Source organism: Fukomys damarensis, unplaced genomic scaffold (genome assembly GCF_012274545.1).
Source record: "Fukomys damarensis isolate Sample0158 unplaced genomic scaffold, DMR_v1.0_HiC HiC_scaffold_15, whole genome shotgun sequence".
NCBI classification, from domain to species: domain Eukaryota; kingdom Metazoa; phylum Chordata; class Mammalia; order Rodentia; family Bathyergidae; genus Fukomys; species Fukomys damarensis.
Window position 1 is genome coordinate 64,327,586 of NW_022900927.1, and position 9,474 is coordinate 64,337,059.

The following is a 9,474-nucleotide window of genomic DNA, read 5'->3' on the forward strand; positions in this document are numbered from 1 at the left end:
AAAAAAAAAAAAAAAAAAAAATCAGCAGACTAAAAAGCAAGGAATCCTGCCTGGCCCCCTAATCCTTCAACTCATAGAAAAAATAAACTTTCTTCATCTCAGCTGCATCTTGATTTATAAAAGTGGCATTTTTCCTGGAAAATGGGACTTTTGTTTCTTAATTTTTCTTTCTACTTGTGTTATGACACAGAGCCTGAGATCAATGTTGCCTGCAGGTCACCTGTACACGTTAGCCAGGCCCTGTTCTAATAAACAAAACAGATGAGCCAGGCCAGGTGGTGCACACCTGTGATCCCAGCACTCCAGAGGCTGAGGCAGAAAAATCACCATGACTACGAGGCCAGCCTGGGTACACAGTGAGTTCAAGTCCAGCCCAGCCCAGGCAGGAGCAGAAAGTTCCTCTGTCTCCCTGACACTCTGCCACCGTTGGCTGGGGTAGGGTCTGCCACAAGCAGTCAGGCAGCAAACAAACCACAGACCGAGGAAGACACATAATGACTGGGATCGTGGAACTGAGTTCCCAAAGTGCTTCTTGCAGAGACACGGAGGAAGCTTCTTTGTACTTTAGGGTGCAGACTCAGGGTCACAGCGACAAATACGAAGACAGGCAGACCAGCGCCACATCTAGCTCTGTGACTTTGGCCCCTCCAAGCTTCTACTTCCTGTCTGCAAAATGACGGTGACAGTCACATAGGTGCAAAGGCAAGAAGGCACACAAAGGAGTCACAGGCTGGGGTGTAGCTCAGGGTAGCGCACTTGCCGGGCACACGTGAGGTCCAAGGTTCAATCCCCAGCACCACCAAGAGAAAGTACCCAGTGTGCACCAGTCACTACTTCGGGTAACTGGGAGCACCAGGTCAAGGCCCTCCCTCTGCTCGGGGTCTCCTTGCACAGCCAAGACAGATGCCAGGTGCACCCAACTGCTCTCCTCCTGGGTTTCCGCTACCAGACCCCTGCACACTCCTCCGCCTAACTTCAGGAAGCCCCTTGTCCCTTCACACACAGACACACCCAGGAGCTGGGCTCAGCGAGAGATAAACTCTCATTCTCTCTCCCCACCCCAGGGCTTCTCCCACCCCCAAGCCTTCAGCCACTCGCTGGCCTCTCTAAGTGACGGTGAGGGAGCCGGCACAGCCTTCTGGGTGTCCAACGCAAAGTAACCAAGTAGGAAATCGGTCTCCTCCAGCGGCCCCGCGAGGGGGGATTGGTGTGCACCCTGAGGACAGGGTCAGAGTCGGGGCAGGGACTGTGCCTGACGCCCTGCACGCAGCGCCTGGCACCCAGGATACCGCTGACCCAGTACCAGGCAAGGCAGGAGGACAGGGTTCCGACTCCTCCCAGGAAGCGGGCCCGTCAAGCTCGGCTCACACAGCCCCGAGTTACACACACGCAGCCCGCAGCCCTGGTCCCTGTGTGGCAGAGCGGGGACACTGACGGCACCTGTCTCGGATCCTCCAAGAGTGTGTAGCACACTCTGCGCCAGGACTGCAAGGGCCAAGTGGTCAGACAGGTTCCCTCTCCTGTTCATCACAGCAAACCCAGGGCGGGGTTTCCACGACACCGCCCCATGGCCAGCCAGAGAGCCCGGTCTTCTCCTGTTCCCCTCTCACCTCCTGTCCTACCTAGGGGCCCAGGACCTGAGCTCTCCCTGTGTACTGAGTCCTCCCTGGTTACTGAGCTCTCACGGGTACTGAGTCTCCTTGGGTACTGAGCTCTCGCAGGTGCTGATCCATGGGATTTCAATGAAGATCCAGATGTGCAGCCACAGGCTCTGGCCTCAAGGGAACCCGAGGCAAAGCCCCCTGAACTCCTGGGTCCCTAGAGCAGTGACCTCTTCAGTCACTGGCAGCACCTGGTGGAGCCCCACTGAACCCCAAAAACCACAGCACACACTCACTGAGACCCAGCTCCGTGGTACAGTTCCAACACACATCCCTTCGTGAGTCCTGCGTCAGCCTCGCCCTGCCATTCACCACTTGGTGGCCCTCGAGCCACCAGTAACGGCAGCTCCACAGAGACAGGAAGGAGGGAGGCCAGCTGGGATGCCAAGTCCCAGGCTGCCCCCAAGGACCCGTGCCCACCCCGGCCTCCCATGAGCTCCTTCCCTGGAGGCCACAACATCTCAGGCAAAAGTATCCGAGTAGGATTCTTTCCTCGGGTTTAAAAGGCAAATTGTGGTGGTGTTTTTTCCAGACATACATTAACTGCACTCCAGCCGGTTTACAATTCCTAAAGTGCTTGATTTACAGCCGGGGGAGAAATGTTTGCAAACTCTGCAGGCGCCTTCCCCCGAGAGCTGCGTGCAGAGTTGGTCCCCCACTTTCCAGTGGGGCTGGATCCCCAGGACCGAAGTGGTGACCAGGGCTCCCCGCCTTCGCAGCTCCGCCTGGGGAGCACGCTACAGTGCCTGGGAGGAAGGGCAGCACCCCACTTCCTTCCCAACGGGAACGACAGCAGGACACGCACCAGGAATCTGCACACCAGAAGAAAACCAAGACAGCTGGGGTGGTGAACAAGGAGGAGGGATCCAAAGACCCAGGCAGGACCTCGGAGGACACAGCAGACTCTGCCATGGGTCCCCAGCAACCGTGGGGTCTCCACGGAGCCCACAAAGCACAGTTCCCCGAAACAGCCCAGTGAGCTCCAGCTTCAGGCACCTTCCACGCACCGGCCACTCCAGCTCCCCAGCCCCATTTCCACAGAGATTCCCCAGAATACGGGTCAGTGCATCGTCAGAGGAGGAAACAGGCTCCCGGGAAACCCACAGCCCACCCAGGGCGGTCCCCGCAGAGGGGTCTCCTCCACACCTCACACACACACCCGGGGTGACCCGCGTGTCTCAGCAGCAGGCCGAACGTCCCGCCGGGCCGGGCACAGGGGTGAGCCCCCCTGAAAACCCTGGTTTGCTGCTCGGGTGGGAGGAAGCCAGGGCCCAGCCGGCCCCAAGTGTGCTGCAACTTTCTGTGGTGATGCAGTGGCTGAATGGAGAGAGAGCAGCCGCGCAGGGCCAGGCCAGTGCGGCATCCGGCCCTCAGGGCCCTCCCCGAGCCCCGGGTGTGGGGGCCGCTTCAGGCCAGGACGGGGCCTCCACACGCATCCACCAGACTCACACACTTGCCCTGACTCAGACCAGGGTGCGAGACCAGCCCGGCCTTGGTGTGTGCTGAGGGCAGGCAGCAGGCTCAGCCTCGGGGTCTCAGCGCCCCAACAATCCATGAAACAGGAGCTGCTGGGAGAGCTGGAGCCACCAGAAGAAACCGGAGGTGAAGGGTGGGTAACTAGGCCGAGGCCAGCCAGCTGTCAGGGAGCAGGGTGTGGACAGGCAGAAGCTGAAGGACTGGCGGCTCCCTCGCTCTCCCTTTCCCTCTGTCTCCCCAGGGCGAGCAGGACACTACCTTCTACTGCCCAAATCAGAGTTCGGTGGAACCACAGCCTGATGTCTACGTCCAAGCTCCCCCTCATCCCCACTGCCCCCGCCAGGCTCCCCTTTTTTTTTAACAAATCACAGCTTCACTGATATAATCCACACACCACACAACCCATCCACTTAGGGTGTGCAGTTCAGGCGCTCACTGTGCACCCACGGAGCTTACGGCCAACAGCACAATGCCAAATACCCTCACTGCTCCTAAACCAAGCCCCATATCCGTAAGCGGCCACCCTCCATGTCCCCCAGCCCCGCCCGCAGCCCTGACAACCACACATCTGCTTTCCGTCCCTCTGGACGGGACGTTCCAGACATGTCACAGGAAGGGAACGGGACACCATCCAGTCCTTCGTGGCTGGCTTCTTTCACTTGGCCTAATGTTTGCAGGGTCTATCCTGGCTGTAGCATGTACAAAGCACTTTATTTCTTTTTTATTGCTAAATAATGTTCCATAAATATTCCCAAAATAAGATTACACAGTAAGTCCTAAATAATATTGCCTAAGAGAACGGACACATTGTCTTTTCTGTCTCCCTGCAGCAGGGGACGGGCGTGTGGGCTGCTTCTCTTCGAAGGCTCCTGAATCCCGCCGCCCACCCGTATGTACAAGCTGCCATGTGGACTCGCGCTCGCTCTCCCGGACGGACCTAGGGTGACCTGCCAGGCCCTGGCGTCAACACGCGGCTGAGCGCTTACCGGAGAGTCTTGCCACGGAGCCAGCATCTCGCTGCCACTGGGCCATTTCCAGGAGCTTTATCAAGGCAGCCGGACTCCGCCCGCCTGCGGGTGGCTCATCTGGCCCAGCCCCTCCCGTGCTGGGGCCCGGGCCCCCATCCCTGCACCGCCAGTGTCGTCTGGGCCAGCGCAGTGATGAATGCGCTCAGCTCTCGGGCAGATACTTCACAAATCATAACTTACAGATGCTCCAGGCTTTCATGTGGGGAAGACAAATGAGGCTTCCGCCGTCTTACTTTGGAGCCACCAAGGACAGGAAGCCGCAGCCAGGAACCGACAAGCTGGGATCTGCATCTCTCCCCAGGAGCGCAGGAGCGAGGTAACAGAAAAGGAATTCGAGCTCGAGCGGGGCAGGGTCTGCCGGTCCTCAGACCACACTTCACAACCTGCCCCTCATTTCTAGCTGCTTCTAGGCTCCAAACAAGCCCACAGATCCCCTGGGGTCGGACAATGACCCACACTGGGGTGCTGCTTGCTCGCCAACCCCTGGGGGCCGTCCTGCTCGCCTCTGCTGAGTACCCACTGTGCTCAGCACCCGCCAGGTGTCCCCCGACGCTGCCTCCGATGCCAGGCGGGCCGACATGGGGGTGCTGCCAAGACAGTCAGACAGGAGACCTCCTGTGGCTCCAGAGGAAGTGATGTAAGCCCTCCTGGAGAGGCAGGGTGCGGTTCTGTCTGCAGACCCCGCCTGGAAATGAGCAGCTCCCCACTGCAGGCCCCTCTGGTTCTGGGGAACAAAGAGCACAGCGTGCATCCCGTTGGAGCCCCTGCCCTGATGCACTCAACACCTTGGTCCCTGGGCAGAGGGCGCACTAGAAGCAGCTCCTCTGCTGGCTTCCGACCCTTATCTTCTCACACCTCACTCCTGCAGAAACTCCTTGCTGTGAGCCAGCACCCTCAACCTGTGGTATGACCAGAACCCGGCACAGCCCCAGGCCAAACCCCAGCTCTGCTGCTGCCTGTGACCCTGGGTAAGCTGGTTAGCCCCGTGACTGTTTCTTCACCTGGAGAGTGGCACGACAGCACGCTGGGAAGGAGGCTGCAATCAAGGAACATAGACCCTGCATATCCACCACTACTGCCCCCGTCCCTCCTCACCAGCCCTGCCTCTACTGCACCCTGGTATGAGCCCTGCCTTCCACCTTACCCGGCCCCAGATACACAGCAGAATTCTGCCCTCCGCCTGCACTGCTGCACATTTCCATCCTCTGAAGCCAGGGTCATCTTCAACATGACTTCCCTCCCCTTAGCTGGTAGAGAATCACACCACTGACCACAGCCCATTCTTTTTCTGTGACCCCTTCCTCATGACAATCAAAACCCACCCAGAGGGCCAGAGATTTAGCTCAGTGGTGCTGCTGCCTTCCTCGCAAGCGAAAGATCACGAGTTCAAGCCCCGCTACCACACAAAAAAAATTTTAAAAATTTAAAACCAACCCAGAGAAGAATCACCTCTGGTACTTGTGGTTTGCATCTAGATGTCCGCCAAAGCCTCTCATGCTCACACTCACACGTGAGACTTTGAGGAGTGACTGGATAGTGGATATTCCATGCTGGATCAGTCCTCTGATTTGTCTGGAACAGATCTGGGTGTGAGTGATGGATTCACTGAAGGGGGAAGACCCACCCTGGGTGTGGGTGGCACCAACCAATAGGCTTGCAGCCTGCATGGAATAAACAAGGTAAGAAAGGAGTCACAGTGTTTCATGCCTACCCTGCCAGGGACTGTTTCTCCTATGCGATGCTGTCCTGTCTTGGAGCCAGCTGCCTAAGGACTGAAACCTCTTCAAACTGGGAGCCAGAATAACCCTTTCTTCTAACTTATGGGTGTCAGGTATTCTGTCCCATCAGCAAGAAAGTAAGACAGTACTGGTGGTGAAGGACCATATACACATCTGGGGGAACCAGCTGCACAACATCAGGAAAGGCTTTGGTTTGTCCAGCAGTGAGCTTCCAGACAAACAGCTGGATACTCTCAGCAAGTCCTTTCCATTCCATATGTACCGTTTTCCCCCAGCTCCAAAATGGCTCTAACCAGCATGCACAGCTCATAATGAGCAGGGTTCAGCAGGAGAAGAGGGCTGCAAAGCACCCAGCACAGAGCGACGGACAGCCCAAGCTGGAGACCTCTGCTGGCAGTCACAACAGGAGCAGTGGTACCGCCAGGGGGAGGAGCTCCTCCCCAGTCTCCAACTCTGAGGAGCAGAGCCTCAGGGAGCTGCAGCCCAGCTTGGCAGCCACCTGTCACAATCGCATCCTAGCTGGCAGAGTCTCTTGGGTCTTGCAACTACTGACCGGATGTCCCTCGGGTCCTAGTCACCTCTGCCTCCACAGGTGACAAGGTGAATGGCAAAGGGGAATAAATCGATGCCAAACTGAATGGAATCAGTTCAGCACCTGCAGGTACTCACCGTCTTCTTGCTCCCAGACAGTTCTTCAGCAGTGAGGACTCTGTCCTGGTCTAGTAAAGGCGCATTAATGAATGCTCCAAAAATTCCAAACCGAGGATCAGGTTTCAACGTGACTCAGTCACCAGCTGTGCGACCTTACGAAGGTCACTGATCACTCCTGTTTCTCACTTTCCCATCTCATGGATGGGGGTCTGGAGAACGGGTTCACCAGGGTTCCTTACACACTGAAACTGGTTCTTATTACATGGCGCCTCATGGACCACACAGCCTCTGGCTTAGCAGGTCAGCAGCTGGTCTGCACCCCTCCCCACCATAGGCAGCTGTCCAGCATGAGGATGAGTACTTTGGGACCAGTGTTTACAACACCCACTTCCCGTCAGATCTCGCAGCTTGGTAAGTGAAGATGCCTCACTGCCCTCGAGCTCGTGCTGCATGGGCAGGGGCACAGTCTGCCCCCAGGGCCTGCTGCTGCCACCCAGCCCCCTCCCAGAGTCCAAATAACCTGGTACAAGGCCTGACACTGAAGCGCTCACAGGACTCCTCTCCCTGAAAAGCGGTACGGGCTTTTTTGGCAACACTTGGCTCAAAGAAAGCGCAAGCCTAACATAACTCTGAGGCTCACCCCACCCCCCAAGGTGCAGCCAAACAAAGGTTGTGCAATAACAGGCCCTCATGCAAGACCAGAAACCACTCAGATCCTATCTGCATCTGCCTGTCAGTCTCACCTTCCTCCCTAATTACTCTAGCATCAGAATCTAATTACCCTGAAAAGCTGATTGTCTGCCTACCTCTCTCTGCACAATACCAGGCTAATTGTCCAATCCATCTTGCCCCTCTGATGGCCTTAGAACCCAAGTCAAATCCTACATGAGATGGGAAAAAACCTCACTAGAAAAGGAAACTAAAATGGTTCCTAGATGGTCTCCTTCAACCCCCCTAAGTCTGAGAAGTTGATATTAGAGCTGAGGCTCCACAGTTCCATAGCCAGCTGGAGTCACAGGGCCCGGGAGGATCAGCTGAGGTCGGCAGGAGAGCTGGGCTCACCACAGTGCTGCTGCGGATACCAAATGCCAGGGCAACACTCCTCCATCGCGGTGTATCATGAGGCTGCCCCTGTCCTGTTGTGAGCCTCTCCTCTCCGGGTAGAGCTCTGTCTCCACAGAAAGCTGACTTCCCCAAAGACCCCTGATCCCCTGCCAGAAGCTACCAAAGGAGCCAGTGCAAACCGCGCCCAAACAGCCCACTGGAAACCACGGGGCGGCCTCTCCATCTCCTCAGTGAGGCCGGAAGAGCAAGCTGAGGATGCTTCTCGCATCGTGGGGACCAGAGAAAACCCACGCGCACTTCCCGGGAAACGCTTCTGCGGCCCTGACACACGAGTAGCCAGGCACTGGGCAAGACCGACTCGCTGGCCGACTGTGCTCTGTGCCCTCTTCCGTCCCCCAGGCACGGGCACATCCACCTGACGGCCGCTCCCCGAGCTCGGTGCCATCTGCTCGGCAGAGCGGCTCCAGACGCGTTCCCCATCTGTTCAGCCCCGGAGGAGCCTGCAGTCTGAGGAAAAACAGTCCCGGCGACACAGGAGGACCTGCCAATTTCTGGTCCTGGATCGGCTGCCAGCTCCAAAATCTTTACATAATTTCTGGGTAAAACAAGGGATTTTGCTGAAATTATGAGCACAATGGGGAAGTGAACCAAGGGCTGGACAATAACAGAGCTGGGTCTCCCTTCAGCGGAGAAATACGCCTCTCTCGTTCTCAGGGCGCCCTCTAGTGGCCGTGCCACGAAATCCGTACGGAATGCTCCTGCCATCCGCAGAGCTCGGCTTGACCCACCCAGAGCCACCTCAGCTCCTGCCTCTGCTGCCTTCACCGGACGGGGGTACCCCAGGAAGCTCAGGAAGGCTTCTGCCGTGAGATACTTTTAAACAGCTCCAGGGGCTCCCCAGGACCCAGGTGTTGGGGTTCCTCTGCAGACACACCCTGGTCCCACTCAACCTCTCGCAAGGATTCCGCTTCAACCTGCGCCTCCAACCAGATCTGGTTCTCATTATCTTGCTTTCCAACTTCCTAAGCGCGATTCTTCAACAGCTATTAAGACAACACGAGCGGGTGGGGAGCTACGCTTGGCTTTTCTTATTCAACATTCAGTCTGACAATCCCGCTGAGGAAGGAAAGTATGAAAGAGGAGCAAGCGTCTCCGCCTCCTCCACAAACCAGGCGGCAGCGTCTCCGGACATCACTGCAACCATCCCTTCAGATGTTCCATCCTACCCCAAAAGGAGCCTGCACGGAGTGAACTCTGGACTCGCTTACCACAGAGAGACAGCTTTAAGAGGTGCCACCGCCCAAATTTCTAATTAATCAGTAGACCTTTTTAAATAACACGGTAAAGTCGGACCGACCCCAACGGTGCGTCTAAGAAATGGGGGGAGGGTCCAGTTTGGCAGCTAGAGGATGGGGGGCTGAACTTTGCTGATCAGCACCCCATTTGGGGGCAGAACTGCCCTTCCACTGACAGTTCACCTCTCTCTTCCCTGGGGACATTTGTTGGGGTTACAGGCGACTCTGGGCCCAAAACAACCACCAGCCCAAAAAGAGTGCATTCAGGGAGCCTCATAATTACTCTGACTTTGGCCCTAAATCGATTAACACACATCTGATGTGCTTTAAGTGAAAACAACACGCCAATTCCCCGCCACACGCCACACAGACTTTTTGCCTCAGTCAGGCACTTTGAACCCAACTCTGCAGCCGCCGGCAGTGGGGGTTTCAAGGGCCTGCTCTACAGAAAGGAAAATAACAGCAATCCGGGCTGGGGCCGGAGTCCCGGGCCGTCGGACTCGCCGTCGCTGTCACCGGGCGGCTAGGGAGCCGGAGACCCGAGACCGCCGGCGGCTCA

General features: G+C 57.0%; 1 protein-coding gene across 1 annotated transcript in view; it reads right to left on the bottom strand.

Annotated features, from left to right (window-relative positions):
* Positions 1-4,157, bottom strand: part of Nuak1 (NUAK family kinase 1) — a 47,001-nt gene extending 42,844 nt beyond the window's left edge. Inside the window, exon 1 of the mRNA XM_033763507.1 lies at positions 4,124-4,157. Coding sequence (XP_033619398.1) covers positions 4,124-4,150 — 27 coding nt within the window. The 5' untranslated portion in view covers positions 4,151-4,157. The remainder of the gene's footprint in view (positions 1-4,123) is intronic.
* Between the last annotated feature and the right edge of the window lie 5,317 nt (positions 4,158-9,474).